This window comes from Camelus bactrianus, chromosome 20 (genome assembly GCF_048773025.1).
Source record: "Camelus bactrianus isolate YW-2024 breed Bactrian camel chromosome 20, ASM4877302v1, whole genome shotgun sequence".
NCBI lineage: Eukaryota > Metazoa > Chordata > Mammalia > Artiodactyla > Camelidae > Camelus > Camelus bactrianus.
The window spans coordinates 17,674,830-17,701,125 of NC_133558.1; the positions used below are offsets into that span (position 1 = coordinate 17,674,830).

At 41.3% G+C, this 26,296-nt stretch overlaps 2 protein-coding genes, 1 long non-coding RNA gene and 6 other non-coding genes across 9 annotated transcripts; 5 read left to right on the forward strand and 4 right to left on the reverse strand.

Moving 5' to 3' along the window:
- Nucleotides 1-66: 66 nt before the first annotated feature.
- Nucleotides 67-15,416, reverse strand: LOC123614096 (uncharacterized). The gene is made up of 3 exons (XR_006721597.2): nucleotides 14,678-15,416; nucleotides 13,622-13,685; nucleotides 67-7,704 (listed from the first exon to the last, which is right to left on the reverse strand). It is a non-coding gene; the product is annotated as an uncharacterized LOC123614096 (long non-coding RNA).
- On the forward strand, nucleotides 1,171-1,242 carry TRNAP-AGG (transfer RNA proline (anticodon AGG)). Its single transcript has one exon. It is a non-coding gene; the product is annotated as a tRNA-Pro (tRNA).
- On the reverse strand, nucleotides 2,464-2,536 carry TRNAK-CUU (transfer RNA lysine (anticodon CUU)). Its single transcript has one exon. It is a non-coding gene; the product is annotated as a tRNA-Lys (tRNA).
- TRNAY-GUA (transfer RNA tyrosine (anticodon GUA)) lies at nucleotides 6,056-6,144 on the forward strand. Its single transcript is given in 2 exon segments — nucleotides 6,056-6,092; nucleotides 6,109-6,144. It is a non-coding gene; the product is annotated as a tRNA-Tyr (tRNA).
- On the forward strand, nucleotides 10,346-10,433 carry TRNAY-GUA (transfer RNA tyrosine (anticodon GUA)). The gene is given in 2 exon segments: nucleotides 10,346-10,382; nucleotides 10,398-10,433. It is a non-coding gene; the product is annotated as a tRNA-Tyr (tRNA).
- Nucleotides 14,915-15,002, forward strand: TRNAY-GUA (transfer RNA tyrosine (anticodon GUA)). Its single transcript is given in 2 exon segments — nucleotides 14,915-14,951; nucleotides 14,967-15,002. It is a non-coding gene; the product is annotated as a tRNA-Tyr (tRNA).
- Nucleotides 15,417-15,524: 108 nt separating the features above from the next.
- Nucleotides 15,525-18,688, forward strand: ABT1 (activator of basal transcription 1). The gene is made up of 3 exons (XM_010974174.3): nucleotides 15,525-15,800; nucleotides 16,473-16,678; nucleotides 16,823-18,688. The coding sequence occupies exons 1-3, from the start codon at nucleotides 15,560-15,562 to the stop codon at nucleotides 17,201-17,203; spliced, it is 828 nt and encodes a 275-aa protein (XP_010972476.1). The 5' UTR covers nucleotides 15,525-15,559; the 3' UTR covers nucleotides 17,204-18,688.
- Nucleotides 18,689-21,098: 2,410 nt separating this feature from the next.
- On the reverse strand, nucleotides 21,099-21,172 carry TRNAN-GUU (transfer RNA asparagine (anticodon GUU)). Its single transcript has one exon. It is a non-coding gene; the product is annotated as a tRNA-Asn (tRNA).
- A 2,344-nt stretch (nucleotides 21,173-23,516) lies between these two features.
- LOC105061665 (olfactory receptor 2M2-like) lies at nucleotides 23,517-26,236 on the reverse strand. Its single transcript, XM_010945769.2, has one exon. The coding sequence runs from the start codon at nucleotides 25,601-25,603 to the stop codon at nucleotides 24,665-24,667; it is 939 nt and encodes a 312-aa protein (XP_010944071.1). The 5' UTR covers nucleotides 25,604-26,236; the 3' UTR covers nucleotides 23,517-24,664.
- Nucleotides 26,237-26,296: the final 60 nt, after the last annotated feature.

Below are 26,296 nucleotides of genomic sequence, written 5' to 3' on the forward strand. Positions count from 1 at the left end.
GAGTTCATTTTACACCCCTGTGATTAATAATAAATGGTCTTACTATTTATGATTATTTATTTATAACATTAATGTTATTTATTATTTATGATTAAATAATAAATTGTTTTAGGACTGACCTACAAGAAAACCTGCTGTATCTCCACAAACAACATTTTGTTTAAAGGGCAAACCATTCTAGGGAAGTCTAGAGCATCCGTCTTTGAGTAAGTCAGACTGCTCAACAACTTGCCCTAGAGAAGAAGAAAAGCAGCAGGACACCTTAGGAGTCATTAAAGTCACTAGAAGGAAAAACTATCAGCAGTCCGTTTAGTGGCCAAACACTGCCCTTAAAGTAGTCTGAAAACATAATGAGATGCGGGGCAACTTTGGGAAGGGAGTACTCATTTATCTCCGATTGCTCAGTTTAGGATTCCTATTAGGGTAGATCATCCCTCACATGAAGGGAGGAAATCTCATCTTGAGAGAAGCGTTGTTACTTTGATATTTCAAGTGAGAAAGGACTAAGCCCTTTTCCATAATCTACTTTGTCCTCTGTCACCAACCAGTTGGTCCTGGTTGACCGATGCCAGCTTTCTCTCTGCTCCGTCCATTTCTTGATGTTACACCTCTTAAATCAGTCTCATTTCCCACCAAACCGACTTTCAAAACCCTATTTATGTAGCCCCTTGTTTCTTGTACAACTAATTTCCCTTATTTATCCACGACTTTACAGCTTTATATTCTGTTGAGTGAATTTTCACCTGTTTTTCACTATTTTCCTCGGCTAGTACTGAGATCAAGCCAAGATGAGTTAGGCAACTTATTAGGCCTCGCCTCCTAGGGACTTTGACTCAACGGATTTCAGAAAGACTACAGATTTCTGCATTTATAATAACGTCACGTTTGTTTCTTACAAAGGATGGGTCAGCGACCCTTGAGAAATAAGGCTTTTTACAGTCCTTCGAAGGACTGGGTTGGGGAAAATTCAGGGAAGTTCTGAGAGCCAAGTTGGCATAGTTTTTAAAAATAGGAAAGAAGATAGGAGGGGGAGGAGAGACAGAGAGAAAGAAAAATGTAGTTTACAGTTGTATATGTCTATAAAGGAAGCAAAAAAAAATTTTTTTTTTAAGCAGAGAAATTCACTAAATTTTGGTATCTCTAGAGAGGAGAAAAACTGTGCATCCAGGTGGCTCGTTGGTCTAGGGGTATGATTCTCGCTTAGGGTGCGAGAGGTCCCGGGTTCAAATCCCGGACGAGCCCTAAGCTTTTTCCATCGTTGCCTATCCTCTCTATTTAACATTTATTACCATTAAACTCACAACAGAAACTGATACAGCCGCTGTTAAACTGTTATAGTTTCGTATAGAAATGTGTAGACTGTATACGCACTCGATTCCAATAAGTAACTTGATAACTCTTCTAATTAAGAGAGACAAGTGCTTTTCAGTTTGGGCTCTTACTCAGTTTTCCATCAGCTCTAAAGTAACTCCTGCAAAGGCAAATTTTGCTACTTACTCTAGAAGTTTCGACTCCATGGCTGTGATCATATGAAATGTATAAGACGATGGTCACATCTTAATTCAATGTTCATCATTCATTACATCAAAGAAATGGGTTTAAACGGGAAAATCAAATACCGAACTAGAGTTGGGATGCTGAAAATCTTTGTGCAAGTTATTTCGGCTTTCCTCCTTTGTATAGCGTTGCGCATTCCCCTATCATTTAGGAGATAGGTGTTCTGCTTCTTCATGGAGAATGGACAATTTCCCTCTGTTCCTGGAGCGTACTTTTGGTACACTCTTTAAACAGATGTCTAGCATCTATTATAATCAACGTGGTAAACAAAACACACTGGATCCTTTATTCCAATGGTTGTCAAATATTTTATGTTAAAATACAATCACAACGCTTCTTCCCACCTCCCTTTGCTGTGTGTGTAAGCCTTGATTGTGGATAAGGACAACAAATGAACAAGCATAAGGGGCTTGAAAAGGAGGGAGAAAACCGCAGGGAATTTCTTCAGGGCCACGTCCACATGGCATGGCAAGAGGGGACAGTTGACAGGTGATAGAAACAAAAGAGGGACGTCTCAGTGGGCTTCGGAGAAGGCCCAGAGCTGTGTTTGGGCTCAAGGACTTGGGCCCTTTGGGACTGTGCTTAAAACCACATTGGCAACCAGTTCTGGAGTTCTGGATTTCTGCCCGTGCCAGAGTTGGAGTCACCCTTAAGCTCTAACAAACCAGGAAAAATGTATTTCCGTCAGGGGGCCATGAGGCGGAATTCTTCAAGAGTCACAGAGCTGGTAGGAATAGTTCAGAGCTCACCGAGATGCCATCATTCAATACTTAAGTGTTGGGCCTGAAAGTTTCTCTTGTTTGACGACGGTGAAGAGGTCTTGTTTTGGAGATTATGAGGGTTCAGTAATATAGTTGAGATAAGTATCCAAAAGTTAAAAAAAAAACAAAAAACAAAAAACAACTCCGCCCAACGTGGGGCTCGAACCCACGACCCTGAGATTAAGGGTCTCATGCTCTACCGACTGAGCTAGCCGGGCACTCGAAAACTTCATTTCCCATCGACCTAGGAGAATACACGATTCTTCTTGGCCCGACAGGGACTATGGAATTCTAGATTTTTCCTGCTTTTGTTTCATAAATAAGATGACATCAGACACAAAGAATATGAGCATTCTGAAATTATTAGCATGATTTCCATCCACTTTCACTACATCTTTCATCTTCCCCTCATTCTCACTGACCTGTATTGATAGACCACAAAATGTTTCTGGGATCCAACTCTGAACTCTCTAAGGGTGACTCCGGAAGAGTCAACAAAGTTACCTGATTCCCTTCACTGCAGGCAAGCTGTATTCAGCATCAGCAGGTGAAGGTATCAAATGGACACATCTGATGTCAGAAAGGACCGTGACTTCTTCTCTTAGTAGAAATAAAATCTTGGACAAATTACCTCTTTGATATTAATCTTTACCTCATATGGTGTTATGAGAACTAGATATAATCATTCTTATATTCAATAAAATTTCTTTATTAAACATTAACAATAGTTACTTATTAAGACCTTGCCACAGGCAAGGCACTATGCTACTTACTTGAGAGCTAACTATGGACACAACTGGACAGACAGTTCCTGACCTCAGTCAGTGAAGGGTATGTAATGACTAGCACATGTCAGGTACTTGGAAATGTTAGTTTTTTTTCCCTGATGGTTATCCAGAATGTCCAGCAAAGTTTCGTAGACTTTACCATTTAACTTTTTTTAAACATTCCTAGTTCTTTTTGGCTTTTCCTTTCTTCCCCCTCACTTTAAACTTCTAGTATACAATATCTTTTCAAAAATCATGGAGGAAAGAGAAGTTGCAAATCAATTAACAAAAAACTCAAGGGAAAAAATTGATAAACTTCTTCTCTGAAAAACTGCTCGAAATACTGATGTCTGTTGATAGGTACAAGATGCATTTTAACCATCTTATGATGATCTTCAGGTTAGACATTTGCAACCAATTTAGATAGCATACCAGAGGAATGACCTTCCCTAAGGCAGGGCAGTTGTTGGCAAGTATGATTAATTTAGCTTTGTCTTGCCTAATCATTTTCAATATAGTATCCAAGCACATATTTTCATAATCATCTGCACTCAAGTTCAAAGAGTTTCAGGACTTTTTCTAAAAGATAAATATTTACATTAGCAGAATATACTTTCATCATAAAGTATGACCTAAATCACCAACGGCCAGAAAGGTCCCATTAACTTAAATACCAAACACTCTGAGTCAAAGCCTTCAAAGCTGAAAAATTTTTGCCTCCATGACTAACTCAAACTTATTCTTTGAGCTTTTCAATTTTGACAATTTTGGGGGACAGAGATTGTCTTCTTTACTTCTGTGTATTCCCAGCACTTACCTGGTGCCTAGAATGGTCAGTGCTCAATACATGTTTGTGAATTATTAAAGTCACTATTGTGTACATGTTACCAAGTTCAAACTCATACTCCTCGCCATATGGCAGGCCAAAAAATCCAGAGACAAGCTGCCGGGGCAAGGAACAGCAACTTTGTTTGGAAAGCCAGCAGACCGAGAAGATGGTGGACTAATGCCCCAAAGTACCATTTTACCCAAGTTAGAATTCAGGCATCTTTTATATTAAAAGGGGAGGGGATGTGATTGGTTGTTGCAAATTCTTGATGTCAGAATCCGTTGTTCTTGCAGTTGTCCATGGAGGTGAGGTCATGATGTTCCTGTAAACCTCCAGTAAAACAAATATTATTCTCTGTTCTTCACTTTTTATTCTCTATATAAATGGAGAAGTGTTACACCTTTAAAGCTCAGAACCTTGAGAATGGGCTATCCTGTGTATTTCAGACAAACATTCTTAACTTGTAGCAAAAGCAATAGAACAAAGATTAAAATTAGGAGAAACAGATCCAATATGGAGTCAAATATGTTTTTCCCTATTACAATTTCTCACGGTCAGACATGATCCATTCCACAATTCTGTGGAGAAGAGGTCTAAATGAGGTGGTAGTTGTAGAAATTAAGAGATTTAGAAAATACTAAGATGGTTTTTAAAACTAAAAGCTTTAGAAAAATGAATATGAATGATTAGGGAAAGTTGTAGATGGAGAGTGACAGATTATGAAAAGTACGTATCACATTTTTTAAATACTTCAAAGGATGAAAAAAATAGAATAAACTTCATTTATAATAACTTCAAAACTTTATAGTAACTTCAAAATATAAATTTATTGTATTTGCCAGACTTTTCGGCCTTTAGATTTAAAAAACAAATCTGAAACTTGGAAATAGGCAAAAATAAACCAACTAGCCAAACAAACAAAAACCAAAACCAAAAAAGGGCTTCATATCTTTTCATTGTTTCATTTCATTACCTAGACGATCCTACAGAATTTTAAAAGAGATCTGTCCAAGAAATATTTTTATTCTCTAGGGCATGGTTTCTTAACCTCAAATATTGACATTTTGGACTAGATAATTCTCTATTGTCAGGCCTGTCCTGTGCATTGTAGGATGTTTAGTAACATTCCTTGCCTTTGCCTATTACATGCTAGTAGCACCTCCTCAATTGTGACAATCAAAATTATTTCCTCATATTGTCAAATGTCTTTGGGGGGTGGAGGGGGATTGCCTGCTTTATTAGTCAGTACCTTTGTTTTAACTGTTTATTGATTAGGGTATTTTCAACCCTGTAAGAGTAAATGTATATAATAATAATAATGGTGCAGTTGAAACTTTGATAAAGATGTAGTTGTTTTCTGCCCTGTAGAAAAAGTAACAGTTTTATTGCCTTGCGGGGAATTTTCCACTTCTATGTCTCATTTAGCAATGTTAACTACAGCATTCCTTCTCTCAGTGACTGTAAATAACTTGAACAAGTTTTACCATCCTTTTGGGGTTCTCATTAATGAGTTAAATAAATCTTTTGAGAAGTATTTTTTTACATTTGTGTGAGTCATGCATTTACCTTTTTGAAAAGCATAGATGAGTGAATGCTGGTCTCAATGTTCTACTTGCACAAGGGGACACCTTGTATTCAGATAGATAATTTTTAAAATATTGTTTTAGCTCCTCATCGACAGGTTTTTGCTGAGTTTAGAATTAGTGGGGTAGTCTGGTTTATCTACAGGGACTAATATCAACTAACAAATTTTCCATATGGCTTTGATGAGTTTAACCCTATGCTTGTTTCCTTCTTCCTCTCCTTCTCTAATTAGCTGTTCAAATTGCAAATTAAGTACTCCAAATCCTGTTTAAAACTGGTTATTTAAATTCATTCACCACGGTAAAAGACACTCATTGCTAAATTTTTTTCAATTCCTCGTGCCTCATTATTTTGTTTTCCTTTTGAAAACCAGTGGGTGCTACCGTTTTCTCCTCGGTCCAGGGCAGTGGTCCCGTGAAGGGATGCCGGATTACAAAACACGTAGAGGCGACTAGAACAGACCTATCAAATAAAAGTGAGTAAAACAGCAAACACCGAAGGTCTCCCAACCTCGCGCAGAGATGGCATCGTCTGCGGGGAAGTGGAAGTGTGTGATTCCTTCGATAGCTCAGTTGGTAGAGCGGAGGACTGTAGAGTGGAGGTTTCAGGTATCCTTAGGTCGCTGGTTCGAATCCGGCTCGAAGGAGTTCGTGTTTTGGGTCTGTTTTTTTCCGTTTTGTGGTTCCCCCCAATCCCATCTCCACCTTTAAAAAGGCCTGAGGCAATTACATATACCCTCAATTACATATATTCTCACTGTACGTCTATTCAAGACTAATCTCATTGTGCAGCGAATATAATCTTCAAAATTATTATTCTCCGTAGGAATTACTAATACGCGCAATCAAGCATCGCTCCTACAGTTCATAAAGAGCTGGTGCCGCAGAGAAGTCCCAAGCTCTGACAAGGCGACCAGAGATGGTCCACTAAGCTAGGAGTCCAGAGACAAGTCGCCACACCACTTGGGTTTGGACGACGTTGGGAGGGGCGGCCTGGTAGGAATAACGCTCACCAACGGATAGTAATTGGTGGGCCACGCGCGCCCTCTGGTGGTTGTAGAGTCCTGAGTCTCTCCGAAGGTTTTTGTTTTTTTCCCCAGGCGGATGCTCAATTACTGGCAGCCTCGCACAGCTCCTGGCACTACTCCCCCTTCTCCGTTTAATTATGTAAAGATGGTTCTCAACCATGGCTGAGGAAAGTGGGTGCATGTCAGAATCACCTGGGGCTATTTCACAAAGCGCCTATACTTGCGCCAATTTGGAGGTGGGACCCCGGACTCGTAGTTGTAAAAGCTCCCAGGTGATTTTTAATGTGTTGCAAGGTTCGAGAACCACTACAGAAGAGAAAACTTTTAGGAAAAAAAAAATAGACAATGGGAAAACTGATGGAATTTTTTACCCACTTTGGGAATTAGCTCAAGAGGTAGAGTTCTCTCTTAACAATAGAAAGTATTTGCCAATTTAGAGCCAATCTTATTAAAATGTATTAACCCCACTTCTACTCTGTCTGAATAGTGAGATCCTGATTACCTACGGAAGAGTGCTCAACTACTAAGATATAAAACCAAAATAATGAAGAATTGTCTGAGGATTTTGTGCCTGGCAATTTCTTGTATTTTCCTTCCCATGTTTCACAACTTCTATTCTTTAAGCGATTCTCAAACTTTGGTGTGTATCAGAACCACCTGGAGACTTAACATAGAACACTAACGCCCAGGCTTGTTGAATTAGCCACTCTCAAACTCAGTTAGTGGTTTGAGAGCCACTGCCTAAAACACATTGGAAACTACCCGTATTAAGGAAACTGGTCTAAACTGGTAGCTCCCTTGCTCTTTGAAAGCGAATTGAGGGCAAAAGATTAAACAAGGAAAATGGTCCAATTTTCTTTTCCGAGATAACATTTGGGCTTTAGACGCAAAGTTAGTCCTAGACTGAGCTTCTCGCCAAGGCACCAAGGATTTCAATTTCCCTCCCATGACTGGACCATATTCTGCAATATTCCAGTGTCAGTGGTGGCAGCAGCTCCACCACCTACGTAGAAACAGCCAGTTGACTCCAGAAGAGGAATAGTGAACATAAAAAGAAACCTCAAGCATACCTAACTATGCTTTGGCTCTTCATAAATTCATTAAGAAATGGAAATCATTTGATCCAGTTGTAAGAACTTGAGGTTGTCTTCAGTAGGTCAGACATGCGGGAAATAGATTCTGAGAATGAAAAATGTAGTATTAGTAATACATAAAAAGTTGAAGTGTAGATTTGCAAATCCACCTGCAGAGACCAAAATTCAAATCTGCAAAACGAGAGAGAAATCCCAAAGAATCTAACCTTGTCTTTCCTATAACTGGAGACAAATGAGCTCAGGGTACATAGGTCTTGAAGGAGAGGGCATCAGTATTACATGGGCCCTTGTTATCTGGTAATGTTTTAGCAAGGCATTTATTTATAGAAGCATGGAATAAAGACCAAGTGTAGGCAGAGCATAAAACTGGAGAATGCGGGCGTCGATCCCGCTACCTCTCGCATGCTAAGCGAGCGCTCTACCATTTGAGCTAATTCCCCGTCCTCGTGAGCGTCTCCGCCTCCATTACTCACTTTCATATCTGAAAGTAGCTCAGAACTCTGGGCTACCTCAGTTTGCAGTTGGCGTTAGCCAACAGGACGAAGTTCGGGTCATCAAAGAGCCCGTGGCGCGCCACCTACAACATGTTCTACGATGCTGGACCCTATCTGGAGAAAACTGGCTAGTGCAGATGGAACAGGGCGTGGAGTTCACAGAAACACCTGTCTTCGAGATTGGGCAACAGTTTAACACTGGGATTATATCTACGGAAAACGGGAACTTGAAGGAAATTGCAGGTGTATCCAGGAAGGCTAATCAAGTTTCTTAAACAATGAGCCCAGGCTTTTGACCATCTCAGTAGTTCCTGCCAATCCCTGCACCCCTAAATTTTCGATCAGTTGCCTCTGCTAGTCCCGGAAACAGATTCTGCAGAGTTCCTGCGAATATCCCCTAAGATTCGCTTTCTGTCTGGCTTTTTAAAATACCACAGTCAGTGGGCACAAGACCATGAGGGAGCACGAGTCCCAGTTAACTTCTCCCTTCATTCTGGCTTCTGTAGCCTCGATTTCGAGCAAAGTAATTTCGGTGAATGAGGTCATGAGGGTGGGATCCTAATCCCATAGGATTACTATTCTCATTAGGGGAGACACCAGAGAGTTCTCTCTCTCAAAACTAACAGTTCTCACCAGGAACTGAATGGCTGTCATCTTAATCTTGGACATCCTAGACTCCAGAACTGTGAGAAAATGAATTTCTGTTATTTAAGCCACCCAGTCTGTGATATTTTGTCATAGCACCCTGAGCAGACCAAGCCACTCATCCTTCTGTAATCTGTCTTGTGAGAAAAGAGGTGGGACTCTAAACCACTCTGCTGATTTACTACGTGGCTCCATGTTAGGCTTTGCCAAAAGGGAAGCTAGAGGCAGGATGCAAGGCTGGAGGAGGAGGGAAAAAATTGGACTTGTCTTTTCTGTTTCCTTTCTGGGAGTTTTCTGTTCCTCTAAGTATCACCCCAGGAATACTTCTGCATGGCAATAGAGGATTTCTGTAGCAGCAATTGAATCCAGCATCATCCTGAAATTTCACAGCTCTTTGACATATCTGTTGTTTTCCATCTTATATTCAAGGCACAGACAGGAGGACATTTGACAATGCCAAGAGAAACTCCACTTCCTAGGATCCCTTCTCCCCAGCTGCTAATTCTGTATTGGGTTAGGAACATGTCAAGTTACTGGATAATATTTTCTTAGTTTCCCATGGAAAGGGGTTTAATTACTGAGTTCAGTATCAACTATGTGCTCTCGGTCTTCCTACTAGAAGGCATTGGCAATTGCCATTTGAAGAACAACTTGAATTTTTTTCAATAATATCGTTTTGTAGAAATAATATAGTTTTGTATAAATTTGCTGAAATAAGCACAGACATTTTATAGAGAAATCCACCTAAACTTTTCCTTAAGTATATTGCCAAAGAAAGCCTTTTCTCTCTAGATAAGTTAGCATATTCCCCATAGGTGTCTATTTCGGCCTTAGGCACAAGAAACAGCATAAGGCAATCTCTGTTGAACCTTGATATTTGATGATTTTCTTTGAAAAAAGAATATGTACATTTGCATTTAAAAGTTTTAGGGGTTTTTGTTTCACTTTAATTGCTTATTAAAATAACTATAATTTTATAGTTATGCAATATCATATGAATCACCAGAATTATTTATCCAACTAAGAAGATTTACACAAACACACACCACTCCACATATTTCATCATTAGAGCTATGAATATATGCAGTTTCTCATTAGATTTTCAGAAAGGAGAATCACAATGGTACCAAAATGCACTGGATATGGCTCTGTTTACAACTTTGGGGTCCTCTTCAACCCAGTTGTCTGTATTTATGGTACCATATCATTTATCGAGCAAACCTAGAGACTTTTGAGAGAGAAAGGAGAAGGTAATTAGAGGGGACCGGAGGAAATCGGGTGTAATCCAGAGGGTTCACCCTAGCTGTATAATACTTGGAGAGGTGGACATGGGATGCCGGTACGGTTTTTATTTTGGGATGTGCGTAGAATAATATCATAATGTCTTAAATGTACAACCCAATGGATTGTACATATTTATTAAACCCATGAAACCAACAACCCAGATCATTACATAGAACACATTCAGTGTCTAAAAAGACTGCTTAAGCTTGATTGTATTTTTAAAAGGAAAGATGAGTATTATCAAAGTAGAAACCATCTGGACAGACATATTTTAGGGATTCTGAAAAGGTATCGCTGTGTGGTCCTTCGATAGCTCAGTTGGTAGAGCGGAGGACTGTAGGTTGCACAACTAGGTATCCTTAGGTCGCTGGTTCGAATCCGGCTCGAAGGACAAGAGTTTTGAAGGTGAAGACCAAAATGATAAACCAACCACTCATGTTAGACCTGACCAAAAACCAAAGCCCTTTAAGAATGGCTATTTCTGTTCAAATAGGATCAAGATTGAAAAATAAAAAAGTCCTAAACACACTAGTGTAAGGTGTTTGCTTTCAGCTGTGTGGTGAAAATCTAAGTTTTCAGTTTTCACTTGTGAAATTCACACTTCTCAACACCTCCGGCTCCCCCCTTCTCAATACCATCTTTGTTTCCGCTCCTGATCATCAGATGCGGTTATTATTCCTATTTCCCTCTCCCTCCCTGACCTGAGTTAGAGGTTGGGCTCCTGCAGTGTCCACACCTGACCAAAGACCCGGAGGCAGCGTCCAGGATGGAGTCTGGTTGAGAAGCAATGTGAGAAGGGTGGGGAATGGGAGGGGCGCCCTGCCCCCAACGTTTTCACTTTAATTTTTTATTGAAGATTAGGATACTCGATGGCCTTTGGGGTCCTCTGTTAGGCTGGTGATTTTTGAAGGTTTTCTTTTATTAGAGACAATTTCAAGCATAACCCAATGTAAAAATAGATAATAGTATATTGAACTTCATCGTACCCTTACCCAGATACAACCACCATTTTTGCACCAACTACCCCAAATATACACCCTGCCCCAGCCTCTGATCTTTCCACGTAAATCCAAGAAATGTGTTCTCATTTCGCCCACTGTTGTATTTAGAAGAGGTCGGTGTTAAGGATGAAAAAGAATCAGCTTCTCCCCTAATCCGACCTCACACACACACCAGAAGTGGAGGGCAATTTACAAAAAGTTGCCTCCCTTAAAATTAACAAATAATTCGCGAGTGAAAAAATGAGGAAAGCGTGGCATCCGGGAGGTGAGGAGGACGCCGGGGCTGCTCTTATCTTAGGAACGTAAGCGGGACCCTCCAGAGAAAAACTGTCAAGCCTGTATTGCATGTGGGGTCATATCTGCCACCTGCTTCAGTGCGTCTCGACAGCTCAAAGTAGGTTCTAGTTGGAATAAAGAAAAATGTATCTGAGGCCCAGAAGGGCGGTGTATATTAATAAATAACATAACCATGAATAATAAGTGGTAAAAAAGAGTCCCAGTGCGGCTCTGTCAGTCAGCCTTGGGGCGCCTTGAGGGTGCGGATGGCGCCCCCTGCTGGCACATCCTCCGACGACCACACATGCCCGAGTGGGAGCGGCCTAAGCTGGGAAAAGTGCCGGGGATGCGGTGTAGGGATAGCGCCCAGGGCCGCCCTCGAGGCCGGAATCGCAAGGACCTGGTCTGTTTCTGCGGTTTTGTGATCTGAGAGGAAACCTGTAAGGACAGGACCTGGAGAGGAGTTGTGATTGCGCCCCTTGAGGGTTGCGGGTGATGGAAGGAATGTTCACATATTGAGGTATGGGATGGTCATTCCGGCCTAAAGTGATTTAACATGAACTTCATTCTAATCAAATAGACTGTTTTGGGGCCTAATATACAGTGTACATCTGCTTTAACCATGGAAGAAAAGAATGCAACTAAAAATCAAAATGGAGTAACTGTGGTTCAGGCATTCAAAATGGAGCTGGGTGGCCATTGTGACTGTGGTTTCAGATCCATTCCTGCATTACGGAGAACTTGAGTTTTCTGAACTATATCAAACTCAAGGACACATTTAACTGTTCTTTAAAACAATGTCTGCTAGCAACTGCCAGATGCAACCTTATGGTCTCAAAGTCTCCCCTGGTAACTATGCAACTATTTCAGACTCCAACCAACCCTAGCTTAACAAGCACCCTTATTCTTGCCAGCTCCAATTATAATTCTTAAAAAAACAAATTATGTAATTATGCCGGTTTTGCCTTTATAAGCCTTCCCCACTTTGTATTCTGTAGGAACACAATTCAAGTGCTTCTTGAATCTGTCTCCTGGGCTATAGCTCTCAGTTTAGCTAAAATAAAACTCTTTTCTATTCCTACTGTATACATTGTTTATTGAATATGTCCATCAAAGCATGAGAAAATTGGGATTTCTAGAGGCCACCTACTGGGACCCAGCTGGGTGGCGTCCTCCACTTCTCCTACAGGTGAGCTGGGGAGAAGAAGCCAGAAGGAGGGAGCCAGATCCAATGCAAATCTGCCTGTGTGGACCCTCCAGGTTCCAAGTGAGGCAGCTTTGGTAGACTCACTTATTAAATGTTGATTCTTCAGGATTTTCTTCATAATTTGCCGTGTCATATGCAAATAGAGACAGTTTTACTTTTTCCTTCTAAATCTGTAGGACTTTATTTCTCTTTCTTGCCTTTTTACGCTGGCTAGAACCTCCAGGACAATGTTGAGTAGAAGTCATGAGCATAGATATCCTGTGCTAGACCTGATCTTAGGGCCAAAGCATTCAGTCTTTCACCATTAAATATAATGTTAACAGTAGGTTTTTAAACGTCTTTTACAGTTTGAGGAAATTCTGTTATATTACTAGTTTGCAGAAATTTCATCATGAATGTATCCCAACTTTGTCATATGCTTTTTTCTGTATCTGTTGAGATAATCATATCATTTTTCTTTTTTAGTCTGATAATAAGATGATTACATTGATTAATTTTAAAATAAGTTCTAACCTACACTTCAATGTTTCACCTCCTTTAATTTTTTTAAAGTTTCTTTCCCATTTTTAAAAAATAAGATAAATTTATATAGTGATGCTTTATAGTGCATCAGTAAATTTTGACAAATGTATACAGTCATATAAGTACCACACAATAAAGATATAAAATAGTTACATCACCCTTGCCCCCCACGCACACATTTCCCTATGCTCCTTTAAAAGTTTATTCCTCCCCCTACATTCTACCCTGGTAATAACTGATGTTTTCTGTCCCTGTAGTTTTGTCCTTGTAAGAATGTCATATGAGTAGAATAATACAGTATGTAGCCTTTTGTATTTGGCTTCTCTTATTCAGCATAATGCATAGGTGATTTCTCTCTGTTGTTATGTTTACAGAGAGCTTGCTTCTTTTTATTGCTGAGTAGTATTCCATTGGAATATTAAGGCTGCCTGTAAGCTTTAGGAGAACTGTCTAGGACAACCATTAGCAAGTTGAGAAAGTGCTAAGACAGTAGGGAAGGAACAGAGTGAGAGTAGATTGTAATAAAGTGAAGATGATGCACTTCTGGGCATGATCCGGGAGAATAAGACTTACCCGGAGATCTGTTCTGAGCTTGCGTCTGGAGCAGGATAGAGAAGGGTAGCTCTGACACCAGACTCTGAAAGAAGAGAAGACAGGACAAGGTGATCTGTAAGTCTAGTGTGAACAGGTGTGGATTACTTGCCTGTGTATCCCCAGGCGGCTGTCAGGGGTAACAGCTTTCCAGGCCGATGGAATCGCAACTTTAAAGGCCCTGCAGTGGGAATCTTCAGCTGAGATTAGTTTATAGGTAAAGGAACTAGTTGTCAAGATCAGCTATTGGAGTTTTTCAGACTAAAATCAGCTCTGTAATGCCATCCGACTATGAGAGGCCCTGGGATCTCAAATGAGCACTTGTCCTTATAGCACTTAATATGTGGAACAGACCGTCTCACACAGAAACCACCTGCTTCTCTAGGATTTCTCCACTCTGGCTTCTCACATTTTCCCAAGATTAAGTTATATTTTTGGAAAGAAATGTACTAGGCCATATATTAGTTTCTCATGGAAAGGAACTTAATATTCTGTATTGCATGCATTTCTCATGGAAACACTGGACAGGACGTTTGGAAGAAAAATTTGTTATTTTTTCAAGATTAAAGTTACAGAGAACTTTGATTTTAATAAGCAATGATCTTTTTAGATAAGTTCACCAAAAATCTTTTCCATAAATGTATCATTAAGAAAAGTCTGTGAGGATGGCTTCCTGTTTTTTTCATCAGTGTTCATTCCTGTCTTGGGTGCCAGGAAGCTGAATGCCACTATAGGCACTCATTAGCAATGCATGACAGCATCCCTATAAATGGAATGTCCATATTACTTTAAAAAAAATTTAGGAGAGGTATGTTTCATTTACTTGACCCACTATAATTGCGCAATATGAGCCACACATTTCTGAACCACCCCCACCCCCACCACTAAGAAGATAGTAACTCTGCTTCAAGACAATAAGTCCCTCTTCAACTCAATTGTCTATATTTAGGGAAACCTTATCATTTATCGCTCACTTTTTATTGAGAAAAGAGGCGCTAAGCGGCTGGGACAGAGGAGTAATAAGGGTGATGGTCCTACCTGTATTACACCCAAGGGAGCAGGACAACGAACCAAAGCACAGATCTTTAGTGTTCAAGGAAGGGCATTAATTTTTAAATATACTTCTGTAGTCACTACTCATATCAGTTTTAGAATATTTCCAAGACCCTGGAAAACTTCACGTTTGCCTCTAGTTTTGAAATAAAATTCTGGTCATAACAAAAAAACCATTAGGATAAACATTATTTAAAGCATTCTAAAAAATAACTTCCACTTCCTTCGATAGCTCAGTTGGTAGAGCGGAGGACTGTAGACATTGAATGTGGTCATCCTTAGGTCGCTGGTTCGAATCCGGCTCGAAGGACTTGACCTTTTGAAAGCTCCGTACACCCTTTTGAAAGGTTGTCATTGACACTGCTGTCCTGGAAACTCAGAACACGAAAGAAAACTTGAACAGCTAGCAGTCATTTGTGCTCACAGATGACCATGCAGGAATGAATAAATAAGTGATCCTCAGCTACAGTGGACTATAAAAGTTGCTTCACCGAAGGTCAAGAAGGTCGCCAAAGGAAGACGGGGTCTCCAGGAGACTTACTTCTCACGGAGTTGAGAAGAGGTCACGGGGAGTGTGGAGAATGGGAAGGTCTCCCTGCTACCATGGTTCTGCCTCTTCAGCTCAGAAGTAAAGTCACTTTGGCTATCCTGGACCTCTGATCCTGCTCTCACGCTTTGAATCTCCCGGCTGACCCGGGATCCACTTCCGCCCTCTGCACTAGGCCTGGACTTGCCCGCACCGTCCAATCCAGTCCTTTCATTTGTCATTACCCCGACAGGCCCCGCCCCATCTACGTAAGCCGTCGCAAACGGTGCGCGTCAGAGGCACGGCGCTTTACGGCTGTCCTGCTCCACTTAACGGCAAGCATGGCGGCAGAGGACTCGGATAAGGGAGTCTCCGATTTGGATCCTGTAGAAGGAATAGACCAGAAACCAGACGCAGAGGAGGAACAGGAGGAGACCGAAGAGGCGGCTGGCGGCGGCAAGAAACGGGTAGTGCCGGGTATTGTGTACCTGGGCCACATCCCACCCCGCTTTAGGCCTTTGCACGTAAGGAACCTACTCAGCGCCTACGGCGAAGTCGGGCGCGTTTTTTTCCAGCCAGAGGGTGAGTGCTTGGGACGTAGTGGTGAGGGAAGGAGGGTGATGCTTGCTGGCGGTGTGCGTGCACGCCGGTCCTGTTACCTCGCCTGCGTGGGTGCTGGGCGCTGTCGCGGCCCGGGGGCCGGCGTCCCGCTTCTTTGGTAAATCCGTAGCACATGTCTCCTAGGAGGCAGGCATGGGGTTTGAGTAGCGCAGTTTGCCTAGCTGAGCCTTAATTCTCGGATAGCTAACTTTTGGATTTTAATCTCGTCTTTGGCCACCCCTCTTTCCTGAGTCTAATTTACCAGTTTGTTAAGTGGGTACAGCCTGAATTAAGATCTCTGGCTTTTTCACAAAACTGAACCTATCCTTTAGTCATTGAGGCCCGGATCAAGAAAAGGTATACAATCAGCTGCCCCCAGTTCCCACAGAGACACTAACTGGAATTGGGGCTGGGGGCCTGTGCAGGTTTTAAATAGAGTGTTTAGGGCAGACCTGTTAAAGGAGTTGACATTTGAGTTAAGGAATGAGTTAGACAATGGTGAAAGGGTGGACTTTGCAGTTACCAACTTCCGGGCAAAGACCTTGAAGTAGGATCCTGGCCGGCGGGCAGGTTTGCAGAATTGGCGATTAGGAGGTGCAGCTGAGTGGGTGCTGCGTCGGCTTACTTCACCACACCGCTCTCTTTGGCTCGCAGACGGGTTCGTGAGGCGCAAAAAGAAGGCAGCGGCGGCCTCCGCTGCGGGAGGCAAAAAGCGATCCAAGTACAGCAAGGACTACACCGAGGGCTGGGTGGAGTTCCGCGACAAGCGAGTAGCCAAGCGTGTGGCGGCCAGTCTACACAACACACCCATGGGCTCCCGCAGGCGCAGCCCCTTCCGTTATGACCTGTGGAACCTCAAGGTGAGGGGATTGGCTTGTCTCATCCTCCCACTTTTCCACACCCAGCCCAGGAACCTTATAACCTCTTGTTGGCCTCGCCCCACCCATCTCTTCTCCATCCCTGGCCTTCCCTACCCAGATCTTTTCTTGTTTTCCTGTCCACAGTACTTGCACCGTTTTACCTGGTCCCACCTCAGTGAGCATCTTGCCTTTGAGCGCCAGGTGCGCAGGCAGCGCCTAAGGGCTGAGGTTGCCCAGGCCAAGCGTGAGACTGACTTTTATCTTCGAAGTGTGGAGCGTGGTCAGCGTTTCCTTGCCAACGATGGGGACTCTACCCGCCCGAATGGCTCCTGGACCTTTGCCCAGCGTCCTACTGAGCAGGAGCTGAGGGCCCGGAAGGCAGTTCGGCCAGGAGAACGTGAACGGGCTCGCCTGGCTAATGCCCAGGACCAGGCCCGTTCCAACCGAGGGCTTCTTGCCAGGATCTTTGGAGCCCCTCCACCCTCAGAGAGTATAGAGGACTCCTCACTAGTTAGGAACTCTTGAGGGGCAAGGAGGCCCTTTCCCCCTCCTGGCCCAGCCCTGATAAAGAATACCTGGGTGGACATTTTATTGTGTTTCTCAAACCAGGAGTCTCTGGTAAATGCTCAGACATAGAAGTTTTGTAGGCCTCTCCTCTCCCCTCCAGCTCCTGTACATGCCTGGTTGAGGCACTTAATTCATACTAGCTGATTATGACTACTGAGATGCCTGTTTTGTCTTGTTTGATTCTTGGCTGCCTGCCTCCTGACCATTGGGGCCCTCTAAAAATTCTACTTTCTGGCCCCAAGAAGAGTGTTTACTTTGAGCTACAGTGATAATGGCTAGTCCAGACAGCTATTTACCAGCCGCAGGTACCGGGCAGCAGCAACATCCTTTTTATTTAGAAAAAAACTAATAGGGATGGGGGTTAATGGGGTAGGAGTGGCTTGGGAGCCACCTTCCAAATATATTTATAGAAAAGAAAAAATATATGTATATATTTTTGTATGCTTTTATGGGAGTTGGAGATGGTCACTGGATAAATTCCAACTTCCATCTGTGTCCCATTCACTCACCTTCACTCCATCTCCTGGTCTCAGACTCACCTTTCCCCGCTTCAACCTGGACCCTTTTCTATCTATCTAATCAATTTCTTAGGCCATGTTATTCATAGTTATCTAATTCAGCATTTACTCAGTCACTATATGAGGACATAGAGTGACAGTGGGTAATAATATATGGCCCTTGGTGTAAGTCTTATAGACCACTAAACAGATGTTTAAGACATAAATGTATAGAAACATTGCATGTGTATAAGGGATAGAGTGGAGCCATGGGAAGACATGGTTGACTTTGTCTGGGAAGGTAAGTGGTGCTCTTAATGTGGAGCTGATTTCCAAACAGAGTCTTCAGAGATAGGTCAAATTTTCACCAGGTATTTCAGATTGTTCCTGAAAAGTGAACAGAATGTTGAAAGAGCCCAGTATTTATTCCTATAATTGCAACAAAGCTCCATGGATGGAGTGTTGGGTTCAAACCACTGTAAAGGCAGGCAAAACCTAGGAGGTAGTTATGCACAAATGATGCCCTTCTGGTTCATTTACACATATTTTCTGTGCTTGGACAAGGGAAGGTTCACAAACAACATGCAAAGCAGCTCTGCTGGTGTCAAAATCCATGTAAGCCACTAAGAGGTATCACAATAAACTAAGAAAAATCTACATACAACCTCATAATAGATTAAAACTCTGGTCAATATCCAGGCTTTTAGACTTACAGGCAGTGTTAGAGTGATAATAATTTGAGTTCTGCTTTGCTGTTTGCTTTCTTAGGTCTTTTTCCTCATCTTTTTTTCATTGTCATCAATTATCTATCTATTTGGATGAAATGAATTCATTCACCTTGGCTCTAAAATAACCTAGCCATGTTAAGACTTCAGTTTGATAGGTGCAGTTTATTTGGGAGAATTAAAAAATCATACAATAAAAAATTATGGTCTGTTTGGTGTGACTTTTCTCACAATCCTTATGCCTCTCATACCCAGCACACAAACATATCTTTGTAACATTATCCTGTTCTTGTTTTCTGTGTTCATTTCTTGTGAGTTTGTTTGTTTTGTGAGTTTGTTTCATGTGGATTGTTTCCTTAGGTCATGTGTCTCCCAGATGAACCAGGAAGATCCAGTCTCAGAATCTGACAAGCTGTCATTCATTTATTCACAGCTCTAAGTGCCCATTGTCACCTTTGCTAGATGAAGGGAGTACCAAGGTGAAGAAATTTCTTCCTTTTAAGTTGCTAACAGCTTAGAAAGTAAAACACATGTAGGGCTTAATAATTTCTTGAATGAATGAAGTTGTATATCCAGGCTGGTTGGCATTAGATATCAGTATATTCAAGGTGAGCATTTCAGGCTCAAGTTTAAACAGTTCTGCACAAAGAGCTCACACTTGGGGGTAGGTAAGCTGGGTAAGTCACAGAGTGAGGAATGAAAATACAAATGGGTACAAGAAAATCAGTTTCCCAGGAACAGTAATCTTGATTCCCTCTAAATTCTAAGCCCTTTGAAGGCTGGAAAATACCTTTTTTACGCTTCAAAATTTGTTCCCATTTGAACAGCACTTAGTTTTCTGTATGAGTTATTTAATACACAGCCATACAAAATCATTATCCCCACATTTCCATCATTAAAACCAGGATTAGATGTGACACAACTTGCCACTTAATATTATTACCATCATCTTTCCCAATTGCTTTCGCAAACGTGCATATGATAAATGCTTATTGCATGAATCTCATGTGACATAAGCTTATAGACTAGAGAGTGAAGAGTTACAGCAGTTATGAATGGATTTATCTAATACAAAGAGTTGTAAACTGGGTGGTTTAACTCTCACCCGTCCTCTATATAATTACACTAAGTTATGAAACCATTGTGCAATGCATACTCTGAATCAACTTAGTTTCACGCCATCTAAGAAGCTGGGATCCTGCATTTGCCAGAACAGTAGATCAGTAAAATGAGCAAGGGCTTCTGGCCAAAGAGGGCTTCTGGCCAAAGAGAGTAAGAGGGCTTTAATAGGGTATGTCTAGGCATGTGAAATTATTCCTAAAAATATCCAAAAGTCGCAGAGCACTTCCTCAGTTTACTTTTCCGTGATTTCTCATATCTCTGGAAATTGTCTTGCTGTTTTCAGAGTTGAAGGGAAAAACCCTTCACATAATCCTCAGCGATGTGCCCTATTCCCCGAAGAGAGTTGATGTTTTGGCAGATTGAGGTCCAGTACAATTGGTCCCCGACTTACGACGATTCAACTTAAAATTTTTCAACTTTAGGATAGTGAGAAGGCAGTTCACGTTCAGTAGGAACTGTACTTCCAATTTTGAATTTTGATGATTTTCTTGGCTAGTGATAAGTGGTGAGATACTCTCTCTTGGTGCTGGGCAGCCACTCAATCATAAGCCATTCTGTTTTTCACTTTCAGGACAGTATTCAATAAATTACATGATATACTCAACACTGTATTATGAAATAGACTTTGTGATTTTGCCCAAGTGTAGGCTAACTTAAGTGTCCCTAGCATGTTTAAGGCAGGCTAGGCTGAGCTATGTTGTTCAGTAAGTTAGGTGTATTAAGTGCATTTTCAAGTTACAGATGTTTTCAGCTTAGATGGGTTTAACTGGTGTAACCCCATCCTCAGTAGAGGTGGATCTGTATTAGATTTCCCAAACCTCAAAGAAGGGATCTCGCCTCTGATTCCCAGCAAAAGCGGTAATCTTCCCTTTTGGTAAATTACATCCGCCGCCCTCGCGCCTATACAAAACTCTATCTGAGACGCTGAGTAATAACAAAGCCAGGGGAACGAAATGGGAAGAAACGGATAAAACTGTTCTTTGTTAGGCTCTAATTTTTGAAAAATGTAAACAACATCCTGAATACTCCTGAGACTTTAACTAAGCGAGGAAACTCGGATGATCTAGTAAAATACAAAAGTCACCGTAAACCAGATATCCCCGAGGGGGCCTCCGCCACCCGCCTTGGCGGTCCGATGTCCGACCCAAGTAGCTGATTCAGGTAGAGGTGACGCAAGCTCATTGTGGACAGCAAGCTCTGCAGGCCTTTGCCCGAGTGGCCGCGGCTGCTCTTCGCAGGGTGGGCTCTACTGGATGTACCAACCCAACCGAGGGAGATAGAGTCTGGTAACAAAATTAGAAGCTACGTCCCGAATAACCGGATTGCGCTCACACCTGATGGCATGCCAAAGGGGTTCGGTGAATTTTATTTAATTAACCTATCCCAAAGACGACTGGAGGAGGCGTGTTAGTTCGATTTTCATTTAGTTTATGAAAACAAAAAGGATCTGACAGTATCAGATACAGTCTCGGAATTAAAACACACGCATCGTCTTCAAGCACAAGAAACCGTCCCTGGGTGGGCTTGAACCACCAACCTTTCGGTTAACAGCCGAACGCGCTAACCGATTGCGCCACAGAGACAGGGATAGTAAAAGTTTTCTTTCCCAATAATATCATTTTATTTTTTTCCCTTTTAAAAGCTATATTTTAGAAATGTACCTTTTACTGGCTATAAATATTGGGAAAATGTTCTCTTCTTGATTTTCGTTGTTCCCATGTTAATGGTGTGTTTTAAACACAGACGTTTTAATAATGTAGATATTCTGAGAGAGGAAAATCAGAGTTTTGATGGGGCAGAGAGTGGGATGCGGGACTGTTGACTGTTTACTCGAATAGGTGTGAGCATAATCTAAGGAAAGACATTAGGACAGAATTTATTCTCAGTTCAAAGATAGGGTTTTCGCTAATAATTCATTGACGAGGAAGCCCCTGGAAGGATCCTGAATACATGAAAATATATTAAATGGGAAAGACACCAGGAAGAGCAATGAGGAAGGGGAAAATATTCGGGAAAATGTTGAAAGGTTCTGCGATGGATCCCAGAATTATCAGATAAAGGGGTAGGTAGTTCCTGGGAAACAGGATACTCTCATGGTACCAAAGTAGCATCACAGAGATCACTTGCTAATTGTAGAGACTAAAATCTTTACGGATAAGAGACTATATATCTCCACTTAAGCTAGGGATCAAATTTAGCATCATTAACAATGGGACAAATTAACCCTATGTGCTTCCTGATGAAGTCACAGGAAGTACACAGTATGAACCATTTAATATTCTGGCCAAGAAGATTTAACTTGGATCCATTCAGACCTTTGGACATGATTTCTAGCCTATAGTTGCTTCATGTAGCTACTGCTGTGTAACAAGATACTGAAAAAGTCAATGGCTATGTCAGGATTCTCCAGAGAAGAACATTTATAGTAAATCTCATCTCCCCCCACCTTCCCCCTCCTCTCTCTCTCTCCTATTTGTCATCTCTCTATCTAATTGGCTTATGTGTAGAGTCATCCAGCAAGGTGGACACTCAGGCAGGATTTCTGTGTTATAGTCTTGAGACAGAATTTCTTCTTCAGGAAACCTCAGCTTTTACTCTAATAAGCCTTCAAGTAATTGGATGAGATTCATCCACATTATTCAAAGTAATCTGATTTACTTAAATTCAGCTGATTGTAAATGTTAATCACACCTATAAAATATGTTCACAGTGCAATCTAGACTAGTGTTTGACCAGACAACAGGGTGCCATAACCTAGTCATGCTGACAAATAAAATTAAACTTTACAGCAGCTTAAAAACACAAGCATTTAATATCTTGTTCATAGGCTACAGGTTGGCTGGGGCGACTCTGCACTTATTAGCAAAAATGATGAATGTCTTTTTCTCTTTTTAACTGATTAAGTTATTCTCTTGTATGCATGATTTCATTCCACTTTCCATAAGATGATTTCCCTTATTTTTATGATTTCTGAAACTCAGTATTTTACACCCTAACTTTCATTTTTTCCCAAACTATTGCTTTAGAATTTTGTTGTAGAATTTTATTGTATTTGCCATATCTATCATATTAGTGAACATGTATGATTCTTCAGTGTCGTTGTCTACACTATCTGCACAGTCACCCACGTACATACATGCACACATACAAATCTACAACACACAAAAAAGCAGGTGGATCTCCTCTTTTTTTTTCCTTTTTAAATGAAACTGTCAGTTTACAAAATGTCAATTTCTGGTGTAAAGCATAATGTTTCAGTCACATATTTACATATGTATATTCCTTTTCATATTCTGTTCATTATAAGTTACTACAAGATATTGAATATAGTTCCCTGTGCTATACAGTAGAAATTTGTTGTTTATCTATTTTATATATAGTACTTAGTATCTGTAAATCTTGAACTCCCAATTTATCCCTCCCCACCCCATTTCCCCCCTGGTAACCATCAGTTCATTTTCTATGTCTGTGAGTCTGTTTCTGTTGTAAATAAGTTCATTTTTGTCTTTTTTAAATTTTAGATTCCACATATAAGTAATATCATATGGTATTTTTCTTTCTCTTTCTGGCTTACTTCACTTAGAATGATGATCCCCAGGTCCATCCATGTTGCTACAAATGGCATTATTTTATTCTTTTTTATGCCTGAGTAGTATTCCATGGTTTAAATATACCACAACTTCTTTATCCAGTCATCTGTTGATGGACATTTAGGTTGTCTCCATGTCTTGGCTATTGTGCTGCTATGAACATTGAGGTGGATGTATCTTTTCGAATTAGTGTTGGATCTCCTCTTGATTAAGGATTCTGGAGTCATTGAAAGAACCAGCCTCCCACAATCCCAGGTATGTTAGTTGGAATCCAAGTTCCACTTGCCCTAACACTGGGCAAAGTTCTTGGACCTTCATGGAGAGCTCAGCAGAGTGTGGTGAAAGTGGAGACTGAGTCAGTTGAAATCAGTTCCCAGGTTGTACTACCTCAATTCTGCTTTGCATTTGGCCACCAGGTGGGAGGAGTGTGTGTGTGTGTGTGTGTGTGTGTGTTCACTGTGAGGGGTATGTATTGAAGTGGATGTGTACAGCCTGCAGATGGCTAGCAGGCTGGAGCCAGAGACTGCATTTATGTATGTGGATGAGTTCTAAAGAATTGGTGGGGGGGCTTGACAGTGCTACTTAAGGATAAAGTGAAGTCAGTGGGAGTTGGTGGTTTGTGTAGCTATCATTTTTTAAAACAGTTAAGAGCCTATTGAGGTAAGTTTGAAAAATCAGCCATCTGTATTATTTTCTGCTCTAGATGAGCAAACATTGTAAAAAAAATTTTCAGGCGTTTTGTCTTATTAAAAGGGAATATGAAGAGGTAGAGTCATTTTTAAGGAAGAAAGCCTCAAGAACAAACTTTCATAACCACTAAGCCTAGAGCTGGAAGCAACCAAAATGTCCTTCATTAGGAGGATGGCATGTGGCACATCCAGACAATAGAATATCATTCAGTGCTAAAAGGAAATGAGCTATCAAGTCATGAAAAGGCATGGAGATAAATGCACACTACTAAATGAAAGAAAATAATCTGAAAAGGCTTCTCTATGATTCAAACTACACAACATTTGGGGAAAAGGAAAACTACAGAGACAGTAAAAAGATCCGTGGTAGCCAGGAGGGAGCATAAATTTATCAATTTTTACTTTTATAGATTGTGCTTCTGGTATTAAGTTGAAGAATTCTTAGCCTGGACTCATGTATGTTCTTTCTCAGTAGTTTCATAATTCTTTTTACAGGTTATTACACCCAATCCAAAAAACCTCCAACCAAATGCCAGCAAGAACATGCCTATAGTTAAACAAAATTAGATTTATTTAGTTTTCTGAGGCAAAGGAGAATGTGCCCCGGGGAACATTTGAGAACATTTCAGTGAGGAAGATATGGGAGGGTTGCTTGTTTGTTTCACTGACAAACACATATAATATGTGTGTGTATTTGTTGCTAAATCTGTGAGAATTTGTTTTTCATAAATAAATGTGCAAGAGAGAGGGAAAGGAGTTATGAAAGGAAAAAAATCCCTGTAAACTATTATCCAGTTTACTCTCTGGACTTCTCCTTCCCTACTGCCTTACTGAATGCTTTTGCCACGTCTTTGTTCCGGAGGCTGTAGATAAGAGGATTCAGCATGGGAGTGAGAATGGTGTAGAAGGTCGACACCGTCTTGTCCTGGGCTGGGGAACGATTGGAAGTGGGCCGCATGTATATGAACATAGCTGCTCCATAGTACATCCCCACAACGCTAAGGTGTGAAGTACAGGTGGTGACAGCCTTGTGACGACCTTCCCCAGAACTCATGCGAATGACAGTTATAATTACACGTGTGTAGGAGATGATGATGAGTGATAAAGGGAAGAGGAGCATTACTACACAGCAGATGAAAATGAGTGTTTCAAATGTGGAAGTGTCTGTGCATGAGAGACGTAGGAGTGCTGGGACATCACAGAAGAACTGGGATATTTCTCGGGAGCCGCAATAGGAGAAAGACAAAGTAGCGGCTACCTCAACAATCCCATCGAAGACACCAAGGGTCCATGAAGAGGCAGCCATGAGTCCACAGAGTTTCCGGTTCATGAGATTGGGATACTGAAGTGGGTAGCAAATGGCAACATAGCGGTCATAGGCCATGACAGCCAACAGGAAACACTCAGCACCAAGGAGGGACACATAGAGGAATATCTGGGTTTCACATCCTGCTACAGAAATGGTCTTCCTGCCAGACAGGTAGTTGCAGGCCATTTTGGGTACAGTGGTGCAGATGAGCATGAGGTCCATGAGGGAGAGTTGGCTGAGGAGGAAGTACATGGGGATGTGGAGCCGGGTATCCAGGTAGATGAGGAGAACCATGATAATGTTTGCCAAGAGAGCCACTGTAAAGATGCCCAGGACCAGAGAGAAGAGAAAGATGTGAGAGGGAGTGTGACTAAAAATGCCCATCAAGATGAAGTCAGGGCTGAATGTCTGATTCTCCCATTCCATGATGAATGTTTTCCTTATCTAGAACCACAAGAAGTTATAAAAGTTAACTGTTTATGTAGTTATGTATTCACTATCTACTCTGTGTGCTACTCTATTAGACCAACTCTGTTGGGGTTGGAGTTCAGGACGCTACACAAGAGGTTACGCCCACCATCTCAAGAGGTTTCTCCTCATTATTATTCAAGAAAAACCTTGACAATTCTACTAATCATCTCAGACACTTCACCTAATTTTCTGATGTGAGTGTTGGCTCAGGTTACTTCCCTCATGAAGAATATACTTTGTTCTCCAAGCCATCCCAACATTTTCCTTTTATTCCTTCATCCAAGCTTTAGAACAATCACATAATCCTCATGAACTCTATTTGATTTTAATAGATAATATGCTCTCCACTCACTACACTCAGCCTTGTGTCCTCTTCTACTGCCTTTGGTGCAGAGTGCTGAACAGGGATATCGGATTTGAGATCAGGAAAACTTGGGTTTGAATCATTGCTCTACTGACAACAGTGGTATCATCAGGCATCCTCTTAAAATTTTTTTCTATAGTGATACTAATATCTATCTTTCAGGATTGTTGCAAAGGTAATAAAAGATAACTTCTATAAATCACTCAGCATAAAGCTTAATCCAAAATATGAACTCAGAAAATATAAGCTTCAAACACCTTAATCACTATCATGATCATACTTTT

Coding starts and splice junctions, on each gene's coding strand:
- ABT1 (XM_010974174.3), top strand. CDS start 15,560: ATGGCGGCAGAGGACTCGGATAAGGGAGTCTCCGATTTGGATCCTGTA. Junction 15,801..16,472: donor CGTTTTTTTCCAGCCAGAGG/GTGAGTGCTTGG, acceptor TTTGGCTCGCAG/ACGGGTTCGTGAGGCGCAAA. Junction 16,679..16,822: donor ATGACCTGTGGAACCTCAAG/GTGAGGGGATTG, acceptor TCCTGTCCACAG/TACTTGCACCGTTTTACCTG.
- LOC105061665 (XM_010945769.2), bottom strand. CDS start 25,603: ATGGAATGGGAGAATCAGACATTCAGCCCTGACTTCATCTTGATGGGC.